This window comes from Leopardus geoffroyi, chromosome E2 (genome assembly GCF_018350155.1).
Source record: "Leopardus geoffroyi isolate Oge1 chromosome E2, O.geoffroyi_Oge1_pat1.0, whole genome shotgun sequence".
Taxonomy (NCBI): Eukaryota; Metazoa; Chordata; class Mammalia; order Carnivora; family Felidae; genus Leopardus; species Leopardus geoffroyi.
This window is the reverse complement of record NC_059335.1, coordinates 55,467,361-55,486,829: the sequence shown is the minus strand read 5'-3', so window position 1 is coordinate 55,486,829 and position 19,469 is coordinate 55,467,361. Positions and strand designations below refer to the sequence as shown.

Below are 19,469 nucleotides of genomic sequence, written 5' to 3'. Positions count from 1 at the left end.
GTTTGTTGCCCAGAGACCAAGATGGTACATGATGTGAAGTCTGAGTCAACATCTCAAAGGAATGTCAACAAACTGGAAGTGGTCCAGAGAAGGCTGAGGAGAATAATGAAAGTTCTGGAAACCCAGTCATGGGAGGAATGGTAAAAGGAATGAGATTTAGTTCAAAGCAGATTTGGCTATGATATGATACAGTCTCCACATTTTTCAAGAGCTATCATGCAAAAGAGTGTTTTAATTAGATTGCATGACTTCCAAGGACAGAACTAAGTGCATTGATGGATGTTCCAAGGAGGCATATTTTGGCTCATTAGAAGGAAGATATTTATAACTATTAGCATTGTATAAGAGTGGAATGGTTTTCCTGAAAATGTAGTGGGCTTTCCATCACTGGGACTATTCAAACAACCTCACTGGATGAAAGGGATGATCCTGAAAAGAGCACTGGGAGGTGATTGGTTGTGTAAACCTCACAGTGGCAGAGCAGGAGGTTTTTCCCCCTTCCCCCCTCTCCCCCCGCCTCCCCAGAATCACAACTGACCTGTAATGAGTGGAGTGGGGTACGGGAGACCCCTTGCATGTGACCAAACCCTGCCTGGGCAACAGGATGCAGTGGAACCCTACCCACTACACTGTTGTCCTATAACGATGTCCCCCTAAGATGACTTACTGGTTTACTATCTGTGTGTGGACACACGCTTCCTGTGGCTCATTCTACAACTTCTCTCAAACTGTAAGTGCGAAAAGGTGTGGGTGTTGGAAGGGAGGATTCTAAGGAAGTGAATTCCTATCTCATATTCCAGGGCCTGTTGCAATCATGCGCACTCCCTTTCTTCTCTTTCCAGAGTTGGGGGGCCCTTTTAGCAACCTTATCCTCTGACTATCTGATCAGCACCCTGAGGCTGCCCTGTTTGGCTCAGTGCCAATCACCACCTACAAATGGTCCTTTATGTGTGTTGTTTCATTCCATCCTGGCAATAATCCCAGTGAGATCAGTCTTATGATTAGTTCTGTTTTACAGATAAGGAAACTGAAGTTCAGAGGGGTCAACTCACTTACCTTAGTTCAGAAAGCTAGTTAGTGGCAAGGTATGAGTTGATAGCCAGATCAGTCACGGTCTTGAGTGTGTAGTCTTAACCACTGCACCCTACTTCCCACCCCGAATGACAGTGACCAGACCTGTAGGTGCCCATATGTTATGGCTCTCTTTTAAGAAAGAAACATAAGTTTGGTTTTGTTTCTAATCACTTTCTTCATGATGCCCAGGTTTGTTTTGACTCTGTAGGCCTCAGGACTTTAGTAGACATAAGTCTTTAGAATAGAATTCAATGAAACCCAGTCCTTTTCCAGTGTTTCAACTGACCTATCAGGGCCTCTGACCCATAAAAGTAGAATTTAGGTTCTTTCTATTCAGTCTAAGACAATGTTGGGCACTGACTCAAATTAACATGCCTCTGGCCCAGGACCTTGAGTCCTTTGCACACAAAGGGAATTCAACACAAGGTTCCTAATGGCTTCTCTTCTTGAATTTTAGAATTGTTTTCCAGTGGATACCTATCTTTCCAATGTTCTGTTTATGGCACAAAGTCAATGGGAGTTGGCGTTTCTGAGCACAGAGGAAGAATCTCATGATGTGAGGAAGTCAGGGAGCACCAGAGTATTGCATGTAGTGAATCCTGTGTTAAAGAGGAGATGCCACTTTGTGACAACGATGGTGGCTGGGATGAAAGTCCCAGGGGTCCCTGGATCATTCAACCTGGACATGTTCCCCCACTCCACTCCATCATTGCTCCCTGCTTACTTTGCTCCCATCTTGTCTTCTTTGGGACCTGGATTTACTGATTTCTTTCATTCCAGGTCCTCTGCTTATCTCTGTCGGGCTCAGTGTAACAGAACTATCTGAACCATCTACCCATTAACCTGATGCCTCTGGCCTTGCCTCAGAAATTTTTCCCACACCATGTCCGCACACATACATATGGACACCCTATGATCTAATCTAATTCCTGACTCTGAGAGCCTAGCATCAAACCCCGAAGTCAAGAAGTTGGATGATGGGGCAAAGGAATGCCACCTACAAAGTGTTCATCTTTAGGAGCATAAACAGAGGATTCCGAAATCTGCAGAGCAATTAAGGTCTAGGTACTGACATAAACAAATGGACAAGGCAGCTATGGCCTTGAGGGTGTAGACAAAGATAATCTTTGATCATTTTTTTCAAATAAGAACTTGTTTGTACCTGGAATCCTCTGAAAACCTCAGGTTTTACCTCCCTGGCAACTCTTGACCTATCTTAAATGTACTTTTTTTATTTTTTTTTTGTACAGTGCTTGGATAGCTTACAACTTTTAGAATCTCTAATAGGTATCCAGAACTTGCCTTAGAACTTGGGGAGTAGAGAGGTAGCATATGATATGACCTCCATCGTCAAGAACCTTTGCACACAAGAAATTTGGACTTTATAGAGAAATAGACGGATTTTAACAGGGAAGCATGGACTGGTTAGCTTTGTATTCTAGAAAGGCATGATTCTGGCTGCAGGATGAGGATAGAGAAAAGAGGGGCAGGGATAACAACAGAGATGCTGTTTAAGAGCCCACTTGAGAAGCTTTGAACACAGGGAGAGGCAGTAGAATGGTAAGGAAGGGAGAAATTCAAAGGCAGTGAAAGGTCACTGAGTGATGAAGAAAAGACTCATTGGATGAGGTGATGCAAGAAAAGAAAGAGTCAAGGAGACTCAGTTATGAGTCTGATTTCTGATTTGGGTGGATTGATGGGAAGATTCAAAGGTGGCTGTGACTTCTCTGACTTGGGCAGATGGGTGGGTGGTGATTGCACCATCAACAGATTAGGGAGTGCTGGGCTGATGGCAGGATTTCAGGGATAGTTTGCGAGTGTAGTCGGGGACAGGTGGGCTCTTGGACACCCAGGAGGAGATACTGAGGAAGGAGTGGGTATGAGCTGCAGAGTGCAGGAACCAAGTCTGGGAAGGACACAGAGACTGATCATTGCCCGAATACAGGTGGCACGGGAGCCATTCACGGAGACTGCTGGAAAGTGTGAGGTGTAAAGGGATCCTAATGGGGAATGTAGGGAATCTGGGAATCTGGGACAGCTGGCATCTAGGGACTAAACCAAGGAAGACGAATTTACGAAGAAATCATCAATAAGGGGGAAAAAAGCACCTATAGAAATGGGAAGGAGGTAGGACAGACAGAGTCGGCGGGAAGGCAGGAACCAGAGAAGTTAGGAAGGGGGAAAGGATTAGAGGAGAACACGTTCTCGTGACTGGGACACCAGGGACCCTGGGGAGAGCAGTTTCAAGAGCCCGGTCAGGGCCAGAGGATGTTCTGTCTGTGCCACATCCTAGCTAAACAGGACCATGCTCTGAACCAAGTCATCACAAAGCCCTGTCCGGAGCAAACCAACAATTAAGTCACTGCCGAACAATGGGTCCTCCAGAGCTCAGCCATGTCACTCTGTCCTTTCTACACAGGTGACCCTAGCAAAAAGAAGTGCCTAAGCAAGTGGGCAGATTGGGACAATGCCATTGTATCTGGCCAATGACCACAAAAGGGGGAGTGCATTACACCAGCTTGGTTTGTTCACTGATGGCTCATTCACTGGTTGATGTTGTATTGGTTCTAGTAATGTGCTCAGAGACTGAAAAGAAGGACATGGTCATAAGAGACACCTGGTTCCTGCCTTCAAACAGCTTACAATACATTGGGGGGTGGGGGGCACAGACTTCCATTCCATCAATCAAAACAAGCCATCTAGAATGCCTAACAAGGGGCCCCTGGGTGGCTCAGTGGGTTAAGCGTCCAACTCAGCCTCAGGTCATGATCTCACGGTTCACAGGTCCAAGCCCCACGTCGGACTCCTTACTGACATCCCTGAGCCTGGAGCCCGCCGTGGATTCTGTCACTCAAAAATAAATGAAACATTAAAAAACTTTTTAATTAAAAAAATATTTTTTAGTTTAGAATGCCAATAAAATCACCATTCCAACTTTTACAACATTACCTGAGTTAGCAATACCTTTTTATGCTTCTCTGTAGAGGGCTCATAAGGTTTAAACTGAATGATAAAACTGGATGTGTGCTCGTTTTAAAAAATTCGGTAGACTGGCTGGATTATAGGCTCACTGCTGACTGTACTGACTCCTTACTATATACCTCAGGGACCTCTTCCCTTGCAGCATTAACCATAGCTATATGGCTCATGTTCCCCAGTCTCCTTCTCTAACCCCAACCAAGGACTAGTTTTTCATTTCCAACTGCCAGTGGCTTTTCACCTGCACTGCCCCCTCACTGCCCTCAAAATCAAAGCTGAAGTCAAATTCACCATGTGGCGTCTCTCAAATCATCACCCTTTTCAAACATCCCTCTCCCTCTCCATGGTACCTTCATTGTATGTTCTGTCCTCGGCATCTCTTGCGTCCACACTCAACTGCCAAGTTCTGCATCAAGCAGAATCTTGTGTGCAAAATGCATCTGCAACATTTACTTGCTGATTGAATGAACACATTTTATACCCAGGACACCATGGCTAGTTAATAACACTGGTCATGATAGTGGTTAAGAGCATGGTTTTTGGTTCAGGTGGGTCTGATCTGGTTTTAGCCTACCTCTGCTACTTAGTGTCATGGTGACTTTGGACACATAGTGTCCTTATTTGCAAGATGTAAGTTATTTGAGTTGTGAGAATCAAATATAAAATATGAAGCTCTGAGCACAGAGATGCCATTTTTTAATCCCATGTTCCACTGTCAATGTTTATCCATTTTAGTAATCTAATGTTAAATCCAAAGAAGCCCAAAGCCCAAGAGGATACTGACTGTATTCCATTTTAGAACCTTAATTGGACTAATTAGGAAGTCCCAGAAGGGGTCACTACCCACCTAGGACCCTTTGTTTGGAGCATAAAATAAGGACCTCTACATAAAACAGATCCTTCTTCCAGCCCTTCATTCCATCCCCATTGTGCGCTGTTTTGAAAATTCCAATTAAAAATTATCCAACTCGACAAGTTTTAACAAGTGCTAGTTGTGTTCTATAGTAACTGCTTAACAAATTGGCCTGGAAAACCTTCCTATTTTCCCTCCGGAAAGCTACTTTTTAATCCCTAATGAGGTCCGTCTGTTGTCAAGCTTTCCCCAGCCTCCTGACACAGGAGCTGCGCCCACCCCTGGGCTCCAGGCACTCGGCAATCCTCTGAGACACTTCCCTGCTCCATTGCACAGCCAAGGTTAGGTATGGCCACATCTCTCCCATCAGACTGCCAAGCCCTCTGGGTGTGTTCCCTGCCCGCAGTAGATACTGAATGGAGGTAGGTGGGGGAGACTGGAGGGGCCAGGATGAAAGGCCTGAGAGCAGAAAACCAAAGTTACCTTTGCATTTCTACCAACTTCAAAGAGTAGGCTGAGAAGGATAAGGCACCACCTCACAGGAGGAGGAGGAGGAGGAATCCAGGGAATGTGAGTCAAAAGTCAAGGGAAACTGAGAACTTTGATCCCATCACTTGGCAACATAACAATTGCATGGTCTTTATTTTTCTTCCCCCATTGCTTCTGGACAATATACAACACATAGTGAACACTCAGTTCATGTTGTTGAACAAACAAATGAATGTTTCTTCTCTCCATTTCAGTGTCAGCCTTTTCCTTTTTTCTTTTTGTTGTCTCTTTGTTCTACCTAACCCCACACTTAAACCTTTCCCCTCACCACCTGATACACAAAATCACCTCCCCCCTCCCTCCCTCTTTTTTCTCCTCCCCCTTTCCTTCTTCCTCTCTCTCCTCCACTAATGCCATCTATAAGTGTGTGTGTGTGTGTGTGTGTGTGTGTGTGTGTGTCTGTCTGTCTGTCTATCTACAGTCATTTCCAGTCTACAGAGGAGAAAACAGAAGTTCAAAAGCCCAAAGATGGATACCAACAGTCACACAGCTACTAAGAAGTATGTAACAGGTAATGTCACACTACTCTAGATCCCTTGGCCATTTTTGTTAGCTCTAATCCATGGATCACTTCACTGTCAGCAGGCAACATGTTGCCCCCAGATACTAGAGCTCACTTTGCCTGTGGGTGGCCCCGGAAAGCCACAAGTGGTGGGAATTTAAGCCTCCCCTCCTCCCCACCTTGGAGGCGGGGGTGACAATCCTTAACTAATGACTGACCGGTGTGAGGGCATTGGGACTACAGTTCCCTGGCCCCCAATGGGGACAGCCTGGCTTCTTCCCCTTCTCCGTCCATTTTCCATACCCCAGGACCAATATTCCTTGGAAATGCTCCCAATAAATCCCTTTCACATAGATCCTCATCTCAAGCCCTGCTTCTGGAGAACACAGCCTAAGGCAAGCTAAATGCTGGATTCGAATCCAAGCCCATCGGACTTCAACATTTTCCCCACTATGTTGTGTCTGAGATGCTGTTGTAGTCGTTATGGGCCTGCTCCTCACGAATTTCACCACCATTTAAAAAATTGAATGGCCACTGTGGCTTCAGATGCCTTGAAGACAAACATGACATTTCAAAAGCTCTGTGCTTGCTTATTTCTTACTATAATTATATGTCTCTGAAACAAAAGACGTTTGAATGTCTTAGCAAAATGAAATGAGGGACTCAAAGAAAAAAGTTACTTATTTGAACTTCTCCTTGTAATTTTCCTATCTCTGGGTCCATAATATACTAAAATAGACTTCATTCTTTTAACGTGCTCTCTTCTTAAAATGTTTTCGTTATATGAGGAATATAACTGCATTGGAGGAATTCTAGGGGGAAAACAAATCCAAGTCCTCAAATCCAGCCATTCACAATTTCCTTCCAGTGTTTTCCTACCCCTGTGCCGTGGGTACAGATATATTCAAACACCTGGATCCCCTGGGGCTCCCGTTAACCTGGTTTTCCATTCTGTGACACAGTCCTGTGGTTTTCATCTTTTTTTTTATTTTTTTTTAAAGTTTATTCATTTTTGAGAGAGCAAGAGAGACAGAGTATGAGCAGGGGAGGGGTAGAGAGAGAGGGAGACACAGAATCTGAAGTAGGCTCCAGGCTCCAAGCTGTCAGCACAGAGCATGACGCAGGGCTCAAACTCACAAACTGTGAGATCAAGACCTGAGCTGAAGTCGGACGCTCAACTGACTGTGCCACCCGGGCGCCCCGTCATCTTTAATGCTCGTCCATTGTAACACCCGGAGGACGGACCGTAACCTGTCACCATTCTTATTACTGCCTTTGATATTTCATGATTGTAAACTTTGTGAATATGCCGTTTTGTTTGGTGCCTACCCTTTTACCATATTTCCGATTATTTCTTCAAGAGAAGTTTCTAAATCTTGAATTATCAGATAAAGAAATAAAATGTGTGGCTTTTGATACACACTGCCACATTCCTTCCTCCCCCTCCCCACCACACTAAAATGTGCATCGATGTGTAACATAAGCCAACCCGAAACAAAGATTCTTTCAAGTCATGGCGACTTATTTGTTACTGAGCTGTGGTCTTACTAGATGAATTCATTTTACATTTCTCCACTTAGTACAAAGGTCTTGAAACCATCTCTCGAATTATACTGAATCTATGGCATTCCTCATGAGAAGGACAAAGAATTCTTAAGGGGACATTTCAGTCACCCTTAAATGGACATAGCTCCATTTTTAATTCTAAGCTTTCTAATTGCTAAGCATTTCACGGAGAGATTAGTCACTGGGCTTGAGTTCCTAATTGAATCAGTCATTTTACACGCAATGAAACACAAGTCAGGACATTTCAATGGCTGATGTAGGCTAACTGACTTGGATGTGTATCTTGTACATTTCTGTATGCCTACATCTTCGAAAGCAGAGGATAAAGAACATTGATAAGATAAATAAGCAAGAGAAAATTCCTGTTTTCTCCATTACCTTGAAGTTTGCCAGAGTCCCTAAGGTTTAGTATTTTTATTTATCGGCCTGAGGAATCCTGCTTCCTGAAATGGATTTTCCAGGAATATTTAGACTTCCAAGAGATAATGTCCCATTAGCATCAACCACAGCATCACTGTTATTTATTTATTTTTAACATGCTTAATGGTTCTGTCTTCTTTCAGACAACTGGGAAAGTACACTAAATACAAACCTGGAATTATTCTGAAGACCGTGGGTACTTGTCACTACACACAGAACAGAGACTTTTAGACTATGATAACAGCTTTTCACCCAGCCAACCCTGAAAATTCAAGTGAAAGAGTGGGAAACCTATCCAGTCTTCTAGAGGCATGATTCCAGGGGATAGTAGACATTCATGTGGATAAACGTCCCATTGACCAACTGTATTTTCTACCTTCGATCTGTTTGGGGTCTTTGTTTGTTTTGTTTGTTTGTTTCCACTGAAGAAGCTTGTTTTCCATAGCACTCCAAAATTGCAACACGTGCCAATTTACATCTTATTTTAAGAGAGAATTTCACTACTGGGTTCATGTAAAAGGCAAAATGGACCATTTTGAGTCCATTTCTCAGTAAATTGAGAAGTTCCCTGATTGGCTTTCATGCACACCCCAAATTTGCCTTCATCCCAGCGGGTCACAGCCTCAAGGTGATAAACTCCCCGCAAGGGATTCCACAGCGGATGCCTCACCTTGGCAGGACTTTCTGGGTCAGGATATCCGTGGGTAATCCTAATTAAAGCCCCATCCGAGCTCTAACTTCACAACCAAACAAACCAGTTTTACAGCACAGAGGAATCTAATTTGGCCTCACACTTGCAGTGGAAAAAGAAACACAAAAGAAAATAAAAAAGAAAAAGCTGGCAGCTGAACTAACAAGATACTGCCTTCTGGACACACTGCCAACTTGGTCCAATTAAGAAACATTAGCCATCTAATGACAGATTTGAAGACAAAAGGCTCAGATGAGACACGAGTTTCTTGACAGCAGCCAGGCAAACTGCAAAATTTCAACCTAGGTAAGAGTCCCTTCAACATTTAAAAAAAATACAAAAGAAGAAGGAGAGGCTGACATTGCAAGTTTCTTGCACATTCTAAGGAATAAGAGCCCGAGCCTAGAACACAGCCAAACATTAATCTGAGAGTAATGTTCAGTTTCAGCCTAAAGAAACCTATGGAATTTTCCTGTGTACAACGAAACACACGAAACACCGCTGGTCTGCGGATGCCTATTTAGCCTGGGAAATGAGCGAAATCACAGCTTAGGCTCATGTCACTTTCCCGGTCCGTCTTAACCACCGGCCCCTTCAAGAGCATCTCGTGAAAAAAGCAAACCACAACACTGTAGTGAAAGACACTTGGGGATGCCCTTTCATTTACTCCATGCCAAGTATTTTATCTGGAAACCTACTTTGAAAAAGTGACGCTGAGGCGAGGCAAATGCCAGATCCTGCCCTGAGTGAGAGTTGCAGTGCCGTCCGCTTACCTGTGATCAGCACCGCCTTTTGATCCACAGGTAAAAACTCGTGGCCAGATAAGTAAGCACACATGAGGAAACAGGACAGGGGGAAGAGGACCCAGCCCCAAAAGAGGGACAGGCTGAGCAGGTAAGCCCCTGCCCAGAGGCCAGCCAGGCAGACCACCTTCCTCCCCATCTGCCCCGGGCTCTTCTTGAGTTTGTAAAGAACTATTCCTCCCAGCGCTGCGGGGACAGCCAGGCAGAGCCATGCTGTCTCAGAGAAGGTGCTCATTCTCAGAAACGCCCTGCACCTTTGTGTGCTTAGGACCAGCGAGACAAGTGGGCAAAGCCTGGCTGGAGGCAGCCTGGGATATATGAACAGAGAGGCAAGGAGGGAGGGGGAGAAAGGAACCCCGGCACGCTTCCGATGAGCACGGATTAAGCACACTCACACAGGCATGTATTTCCTGGTGGGTCATTGAAACCGGGGAGCCGATCCCTATAAATACCAGACCTCTTCCCATTCAGCAGCTCCCCCAACGCCACCTGACACATGGAAACAACACATGACACGTAGACGTACTCACCCACAACACACACACACGTTTTTTTCTTTTCCGTGACCTCTGGAGAGATAACCAGGTGGATAATAATTGACAGAATCCAATCCGAACAGTGAATAACAAGACCTTTAGCTCACAGAAAAACTCTTCACCGGCAGGAGCCGGTGGTGTGACTGTCAAATTCTTTTTCTGACTCGGGCGTGTGTGTGTGTGTGTGTGTGTGTGTGTGTGAACGCAGGCAACCAGAGAGGTCTGGAAGATCTGGAAGGGGAAGGCTGTCCTGAGTTGGCATTCTTGCCATCCATCTCCCATCTCCGACAGGCTGAAGTGTTGAATGGAGAGGAATATAAAATCCAGAGGAAGAGATTCTTGGCCGATGTGCTGGTCTTGCCAGAGGGGAGGCATGCCAGGCAGAGATAAAAGCAAGGCTAATACAACCACCACGGTCACTATCGGTATTTATTTGTGCCAGGGGCCACGTTCCTTCGCCTACTTATCCATTCATTCTTCACTGAGATCCTTTCCTCTGCCGAGCTCTGCTCTAGGTGTTGGGACTCGGGACTCGGCAGTCGGTACCCTCAGTCTCTTGGAATGTAATCTCCTTGCGAGGTAGATTCTGGTTTTGTAGCGGTTTTACAAGAGAGGACACTGAGGCATAGAAGGTCAAGAGACTTGCTCAAGATCACAAAGTGGGGGCATCAGGCAGCCTTGTTCCAGCGGCTCTGAGCCCCTCTACTGCCTGCTTTAGGCAAAATATAAAAGGCAATCAGTATATTATGTACTGGCCCCTCCCTGTTTTAGCCTTGTTTGAACCTCATAAAAACACTTCAGGGTGGGTATTACCATTCTCATTTGCAAAGAGGAAAATTGCAGCTGGGAGAGATACTTTCCTTTTATAAGGGCAATGGTACCTGACCGCACCATGACTCGCCGGCTCAAGAGCCAGCTCTCTGGAACCCTGACACCCTACCAACCACCAGTAACGATGCCGACAGCCCCAGAGGGTGCCACCACTGGGTTGGGCTTGGGGCGTGTCTTCTGTGTGCTCGACACCTGGCTGGGAGGCCGGAATTCTGAAAAAGACTGGGTGTTGGCATATCCAGAGGGATACGAAAATATCTCACTTGGGGGGTCAGATTACCTGTTTTCAAATCTCACCTGAGCCCTGGCACTTAATACGTAGAGAGTCGGGTGGGTGACTCCACCCCGATAGATCCCTTCTCAGCTGTAAAATAATAAAAATACCGAGGTAAAGGCACTTAGCTCATCCTGCCTGGCACACCAGAAGGAAGCCCAGAAATGCTGGCGATTCGTGCTTTTTATCAAGAAAGGAAGAACTTCAGGAGTAGGATAAAGTGCCCAGGGGAATATATACTCATCCCCAACTATGGCTGAATATAGCATGTGCTGAGGGGCCAGGAGGAGGACAAGGACTCCAGTCACGGGTGACGTGGGGGAGGCAGGAGGAGTCTATCTTGTATGGAGGTAGAGAATTTGGGACAGGGAGTTGGGGAAATTGTCTCTGATCTCAGATGAGCCTGGCTCATTGCGAAGGCAGCGCTCCTGGGCTCCGAGCTATCTCCAGGCACAAGGGGACCAGGTGGGAAGCAATGACTTGTGGACCTTATCGTATGGTGGAACTGGGTGGGGTGGTGACAAAGCCCTTACAGGGGTCTTATGTGGGGCAACGGCACCTCCTGTCTGCCCTCCCAGCCACACAGACACCTGAGGTGGGGAGACGTTGCTGGCTCCAGGCCAGGAAGCAGTGGGGTGAGGATCTGAATTCCTTGGCTGGACCTGAGATCTCCTTCTTTCCACACACCCAGCTCCCTTCCGTCAGCCATGTGCACATCCCAGGTGCGGGCGCCTCCCCGGGCCTCGTGGCCTCACCAGCCCAGGAGGATTCAGTCAGGATAGCTGTGATGTCAGATAGCTTTCTAGGTGAGAGTGAAGGATTGGTTTTGGCTCTTGGCTGGGGCCCTTGGCTCTTTCTCAATGGCTCCCACACTGGGGCTGGGACTGAGCACCCTGGTGGGTTTCCAGGTATGTGCACGCCCACCAGAGATGAAGCAAATCTTCTCTGGGTAACAGCCCCCAAGGCTTCTCAGCTGCTCAGTCTTGGGGCTCCGTAGGGGCGGGCCAAAGCTGCCATGACATGGAACTCTAGGTAAGGATGTTCCTTGCCCTCCGACAGGGCAGGGGGTACACATACTAGGAGGGTGAGTTGTAAAGCCTCATGGAACGGAGTTCACATCCTGACTCAGTTACTTCCTAGCCCTTCCATGAGCTCTGTTTCCTCTTCTAAAGAAAGGGAACCCAGCCCCAGGGTTGTTTTTAAAAGTGAACAACACGAATCTTGCATTGCACGTGGCACTAATAGCCACTCTTCTCTTTGTTGGGCGCACTCGCAGCCTCTTAGCCCTTTACACCTGGGCAGAAGGAGAGGTTCCTGCCAGCCTTCTCCTCACTCATTTATTTCTCCATCCAGTTCGCCACACAGCACGTCCCCTTGCCATCCATCTGACACGCGCTTAAATGTCACTTCTCACCTCCCAGCCTGAGTATCTTCCGTCACCACCATATTCACCCCTTACCTGCAGTTAGCTCCATTCATAATTCTGAACCCAGACTGTTTATTTTTTAAATTGTTCTGTCTCAGGGGCGCCTGGGTGGCTCAGTCGGCTAAGCATCCGACTTCGGCTCAGGTCATGATCTCACAGTCCGTGAGTTCAAGCTTCGTGCCGGGCTCTGTGCTGACAGCTCAGAGCCTGGAGCCTGTTTCAGATTCTGTGTCTCCCACTCTTTGCCCCTCCCTCGCTCACACTTCCCTCTCTCTCTCCCTCTCTCTCTCTCTCTCTCTCTCTCAAAAATAAATAAACATTAAAAAAAATTTTTTTTAATTGTTCTGTCTCCCCCGATAGACCATGAATGAACTTCATGAGGGCATGAGCCTAATCCGGTTTTTGGGTTTTATTCCCTGTGCACTAAATGCCTAGCCTAGTGCCTGTCCCTTTGCATGTACTTTATTTACATTCATTGAAAGAATAAGGAAAGAGCAAAACTCTACAGAGTGCCTTCTGGGTGGCACATTCTGTACCGGCCATGGAGGAATTCAGCAGTGAGTAATATGGATCCAGTTCCTGACCCTGGCATATAGCTGCTGCAGGAGCTGTGACTAGTGGGGCTGGATGGCGGGGGAAAGGAAGGATTTTAGCCAACTGGGAACACAGAGGACCACAGGGTCCTAGTCCAACAGAGGGCTGTTCTGCCTCTGAATGAGGACTTCCTCCATCTGGCTGAGCTGATTTGTATCTCCTTTTTGTCCCCCTCATTTTGTTTTAGAGCTGTCCTTGAGGCCATCCTTGCTTGGAAGTGTCCCCCCCCCTCTTTTTTTTGCAAGTTTATCCTTAGCTTTTCTAGGGGAAGGAGGCATTTGAATCAAGTTGTATTCTTGCTGGGGTGCCTGGGTGGCTCAGTTGGTTAAGCATCCGACTTCGGCTCAGGTCATGATCTTACGGTGCATGGGTTCAAGCCCCACATGGGGCTCTAGGCTGACAGCTCAGAGCCTGGAGCCTGCTTTGTATTCTGTGTCTCCTTCTCTCTCTGCCCCTCCCCTGCTCATGCTGTCTCTCTCTGTCTCTCAAAAATAAATAAATATTTAAAAAAAATTTTTTTAAAGTTATATTCTTGCTAATGATGCCAACAGGTCAATGTGCTGCTTCCTTCTACCGACAGAGGTGCCTTTTGGAAGGCACCTTCTGAAGACAAGATATCTTACCCAAAAGAGAGGATTTCCCACCCTGGGCCAAAGCAAGCAAACAAACAGAAACATTGCTGAGAATCCTAAAATGAACACTTTCTTAGAATCCGTGGCTCTTGAGTATAGAAGGGAATGTGAAGAAGTAACTTCCCATTGGACTCTGTCTGTAACATCTCCACTAAGTGGTCATCTTGTCCACGGTCAGCACACCTCTGATGACGGGCACAGCAAAGCCTTTGAAGTCTGACTTTCCAGTTCTCCTCAGGGCACCCATGTGGTTCAGTCGGTTAAGTGTCTGACTCTGGATTTCTGCTCAGGTCATGGTCTCGTGGTTCGTGGGTTCGAGCCCTGCATGGGGCTCTGTGCTGACAAGTGTGGAGGCTGCTTGGGATTCTCTCTCTCCCTCTCTCTGACCCTCCCCCACTCATGTTGTCCCTTTCTCAAAATAAATGAATACACTTAAAAAGAAAAAAAAAAGAAAGTTCTCCTCTAGACTGAGCTTGACTGTGGTACTTGTCCTTTCTTTGTCACTTGGAGTCACATAGACCACATCTAGTTCCTGCTTCTTTCAACTATTTGAAGATTGCTTTCTTCTTTCTCTGGGTTGATAGCCCTCATTTCTCTTAACTGCATCTTATACACAGCAGAATATGGTGCAACGTGCCTGAGGCAGCCACATTGTTCAAAGTTCAAACATTTAAAAAATCATGTTGTTGCAATAGTTGAAGAACATGTCGTTTTGGTGAATGTAACCGGGGTGGTCTTGCTGGCAACCCAAGTTTTGTTGTGATTCTTACACTTTTAGATGATAAGTAATGTTTTAAGTGTGGATTTGGAATTGTACAAATATATATCTCATTCTCCGTCTCATACTGTCAGAGGGTAAAACACCAGGAGAAGACAACCCGAAGTTGGGACTAGATCAAGTTGTTCTGTTATTGACATGTGTGGGGAGAAGATGTCTAAACTGCACAGTTATCATTAATTCCAAATAGGTCTATATCTTATTTATTTTATAGGATTACAGGGCACCTAAGTTCTTCTAATTTCTGTAGATGGATGTTTTTTTAAACCATTGTTCTTTCTAAACTATATGCTATACTATATATACATATTTTTTTAATGTTTATTTTTTTGAGAGAGAGAGAAAGAGAGAGAGATATAGAAGGGCGGGGGGGGGGGGGGGGGACGCAGGACAGAGGATCCAAAGCAGGCTCTGTGCTGACAGCAGAGAGCTCGATGCAGGGCTCAAACTCACAAACCATGAGATCGTGACCCACGCTAAAGTCAGACACTTAACCAACTGAGTCAACCAGGCACCCCAGGCTATGCTATATTTTTAAGTATGTCTGAGCTGCATCCCCCATGTTTGATATGTATTATTTGCATTATTGTTCAGTGGAAAATGTTTTATTTATTTACTTTACTTTTAAAAAATTATAATTCAAGTTAGTTCACTGAAAAATATTTTATAATTTCCACTAGGATTTGTTCTTTGTTACATGGGTTATTTAGAATTGTATTTAATAATTTCATATGGGAAATTTTAGTGATATATTATTGCACTTTCTAGCTTCATATTACTCAAGTTGAAAAACACATTATGTGTGATTTCAGTCCTTTGAAATATCTTGAGTCTTACTCTATGGCCCATCACACAGTTGATTTCTATAAATGTTCACATGTGCTTAGAAAGAATGTATATTCTGTGGTTGGTTCCACTGTTCCATGCATATCAGTTAGGTCTTTCCCACCTCTCTGATTTCAATTGTTCTGTATTCTTACCTTTCAGAAATGTCTTTTCAAAGCAACATGTACTAGGCACTTTTTTTTTTCTTTTCCAGTATAACAATCTTTGTCTTTTAAGTAAACAACTTAGTTCCTTTACATTTAATATAAGTATTGATATGTTTAGCTTGAAATCTTTTGTTTTACTGTTTACCTTTTGTTACTCCCTTCTATTCTACATTACCTTTCTTCTACTTTCTAGGCTTCCTTTGAATTATGTTATTTTTCCACGCTCCCCCTTCATTACCTTGACAGTTGTTCACTCTTTGTGATGCTTTTAACAGTTACTTAAATGACTTCTCACAGACCAACATGACTTGTTATTTTTGCCTTCTTGGTATATACCTCATGCCAGGACCTTTGAACACTTGTACACCGCTCCCCACCATCTGGATGTATATGGTATAGTTGTCGTAATCCCACAGGATGTTTTTATATTTGTTTTATAGAGTCAACATTCATTTATATTGTCCAACAAAGAAGTTACTCTTTTGCGGCTTCTCATTCCTTCCCATATCTCCACACTTGCCCCTGAGATCACTTTTCTTTAGTATAGGTGCTAGTGATGAAATCTTTGTTTTTGTTTTTCTGAAAATGTCTTCATTATCCATTTTTGAAGGATGTTTTCACTTCAAGAACATAGAATTTCAGGTTATCAGCTGTTTTCTAGCAGTATTTTGATGGCTTTGAGGAGATAGGTGTTATATTTTATCTGGCTTTATTGGATAAGCTCTCAGCAAGAGAGTTGATCCTGTTTATCTTATCAGCCATTAACAGAAGCAAAGTTCCTAAGTCTTTTTTAAACCATCTGGTAAGGCTCAACTCTCCCTATGCTTGTAAGATATTTTATTTGTATCAAAATGGAAACCCTGTTAAATTTGATGTTATTAAGATTGGGTCCACTACTCCCTCCTCCTAGCAACACATCATGGAAGAATCTAAGTGAACCTTCTCATAGCTTTATAAGTGTAAAAGCAAGGCATTTCATAAGATATTCATTCATTCACCACATATTTACAGTGTTCTTACTATGTGCCAGGTGCTATTCAAGGTACTGAGAATACAATGGTCAGTAAAATGACTTGGTTCCTGCCCTCAGAGAGGAACCTAAATTCTATTTAGGGAGCAGACCAGTAAATAGACAATTACAATATAGCTATCAGAGACATACCTCAGGAAACCTTCTTTCAAGTTGATATTAATCATCTGACATTTCTGTATCTTGCCAACAATAATATCAAAATGACCTTGTCAAATCCCTTACTGAAATCCAAAATCAGTGTGTTTATTCATTCCACCAATCAGTAGAGGAATTCTAATATGAAATATTTATTTATTGATCAGTCATGTTAGGTCCCAGTAACTGTTGATTCCTCTTCTAAGATTACCCAAACCATTCTTTTTCATAAGGCCCGCGATGAGAATCAGTTCCCCTCTCTTCCATGGTTTTCAGAAGACATTTTCTTTCTCTTTTTGAAAAAGACAAAAATTGGGAGCATAGGGCTTGCAGAGCTCAGAACTGCTTCTCGGAGTAATTAATCCATGAATATGCCCATGACATCGAAGGTGTTTGTAAATAAAATCCAAGTCTGAATTTTAGCATTATAGAGAAAGTTATCCTACCTATAAGTTTAGAAGTTCTTGGGGCGCCTGGGTGGCGCAGTCGGTTAAGCGTCCGACTTCAGCCAGGTCACGATCTCGTGGTCCCTGAGTTCGAGCCCGGCGTCAGGCTCTGGGCTGATGGCTCGGAGCCTGTTTCCGATTCTGTGTCTCCCTCTCTCTCTGCCCCTCCCCCGTTCATGCTCTGTCTCTCTCTGTCCCAAAAAATAAATAAACTTTGGAAAAAAAAAAAAAAAGAAGTTCTTATGTTGCAAAACTCTTCCTGTGTAATCTTAGAAATCTTTCATGTGACTCTTGCCGGTAATTTCCTGGGACTGTAACTAAATAATTGGACTGCAACTAAATAATAAAACTGCCTAGATCAGTATTTCCCAACTTTTGTACTTCATAGATCTGTGCAATCTTTTCAAAAGGTGAGGGGTAGACATTGAATCTCCACTAATTTAAGTTTGCCAAGTGAAAATGCTTTTAAAAATCAACTATCAACGGGAGTGCCTGGGTGGCTCAGTTGGTTAGGCGTCCAACTTCGGCTCAAGTCATGATCTCACAGTTCGTGGGTTCGAGCCCCACGTGGGGCTCTGTGCTGACAGCTCAGAGCCTGGAGCCTGCTTCAGATTCTGTGTCTCCCTTGCTCTCTGCCCCTCCCCCACTCATGCTCTGTCTCTCTCTGTCTCAAAAATAAATAAAACATTAAAAAAGCTTTTTTAATAAAAAAAAATCAACTATCAACGGTCCACAAAAGAAAAGATATTTTAACACTAAAGAAAAGTAGACAGTGTCAGAATAAAATGTGGTCTCTTATACTGAATAAATTAAATTTTATGAGAAACTTCTTATATTGTCCTCATTTTTCAGAGAGCCCCCCAGAATGGTAAAAGTTTTGTCACTAATTGGCAGCAAGCAATGGACTGTCATTTGGGAACCAAAGTGAGAAAGGTATAGGGCCCTGCTCTTAAGACAATAGAACTTCACACTCATGAGACTTAAGGAAGAAGTTAGAGATTCTGTCAACAGGAAGTGGTGTGCTAAATCCTGATATTTTGATCTCTGATCTTGTTCCTGGGTTCATTTCTTTCTCTTCTTAGCACTAACCACAGCAAAGAGCAGAACGGCGTCAAGAATGAAAAAGTGAAACCCACACACATTAACATACACTCATTAACCCATTGTCCTTGCCTCCCATACATTGTGTATCAAAACAATAACATTAGTAAAGAGCCAGCTTGAAAGATCCCTGAGTTCTATTTTGACTTATCCACTTATTTACCGACAAGGGGTCTCCACCTAATACAGCTCAACTTCTCAGAGATACATTAAGGAATCAGCATGTATAAAAATCTTTCTGCCCATGTATCCAGATCTCTCTCCCTTCTCCTTTTCCCATAAATGTCTTGAAATGAATCTATAGCCTCTGTCTCTGTCCTCACTTCCTTTCCACCCTCTTGGGAAGGACCAGAGTATGAAAATTCTACCCTGAATAGAGAAGAGAATAATGGCATGAATGCCCCACTCTCAATGGCTGAATGAATGTTTTGCCAGCTTCTTCCTGCCGCAGAAGGAAGGCCACGAATCTCCTTCCATGTCTGTCAGCCAAGCCCGAGCAATCATTCCATCAAGGCACTGATGGTAACATGACTTCTGAAAGCAATTATTTTTTTTTTAAGTTTATTGATTATTTTTGAGAGAGAGTGAGAGCACGAGTGGAGGAGAGGCAGAGAGGGAAGGAGAGAGATACTCCCACACAGGCTTTGTGCTGACAGCTGGGCTCAATCTCATGAACCGGGAGATCATGACCTGAGCCGAAATCAAGAGTCAGACATTTAACCGACAGCCACCCCAGGTGTCCCTGGATGCAATTCTTAAATGTGGTCTAGAGATGGTAACCACTTTTCACTGGTCCATGGTGACCCGATGGTCATCATTAAGTGCAATCTACTGATCTTCATAAGCTGAATTCATACAATTTAAAGGATTACCTTCAGAGACTATATAGCTTTCCTCTCTTTTTGGCATTAAAATATCTTTTGGTGAATGAAATGGTGGTGATAGGATATCACAGGCTAGTTGTTGCTTCTGTTTTGATGCCCTTATGTGGCAAAATTAAAAACTGGCAAGCCTACATGTCTCCCCAAGTTTTGGTGTGAAATCTTCCCAGTGTTCAAAATTCAAAAACCTAGGAGTCTCACTAACAGACAATACGGTAGCTTTGAGTGAGCTAAGTTCTGAAATGCAGCTCTGCTATTTACTTGACTGTGTGAACTGCCCTCTCTGCTCTGAGCCACAGTCTTGCACCAACAGTGGGATAATAATTTGTACCTCATATTGGTTATAAAGCTAATATATGTAAAAGGCCTGGCA

At 44.3% G+C, this 19,469-nt stretch overlaps 2 protein-coding genes across 2 annotated transcripts in view; one reads left to right on the top strand and one right to left on the bottom strand.

The window, feature by feature from the left end:
* The window catches only part of HSD17B2 (hydroxysteroid 17-beta dehydrogenase 2), a 94,303-nt gene extending 84,430 nt beyond the window's left edge, over nt 1-9,873 (bottom strand). Inside the window, exon 1 of the mRNA XM_045439861.1 lies at nt 9,408-9,873. Within this exon, the coding sequence (XP_045295817.1) occupies nt 9,408-9,672 (265 nt within the window). The 5' untranslated portion in view covers nt 9,673-9,873. The remainder of the gene's footprint in view (nt 1-9,407) is intronic.
* Nucleotides 1-19,469, top strand: part of SDR42E1 (short chain dehydrogenase/reductase family 42E, member 1) — a 58,632-nt gene that overhangs the window by 21,797 nt on the left and 17,366 nt on the right. The gene's annotated exons all lie outside the window — the stretch shown is intronic.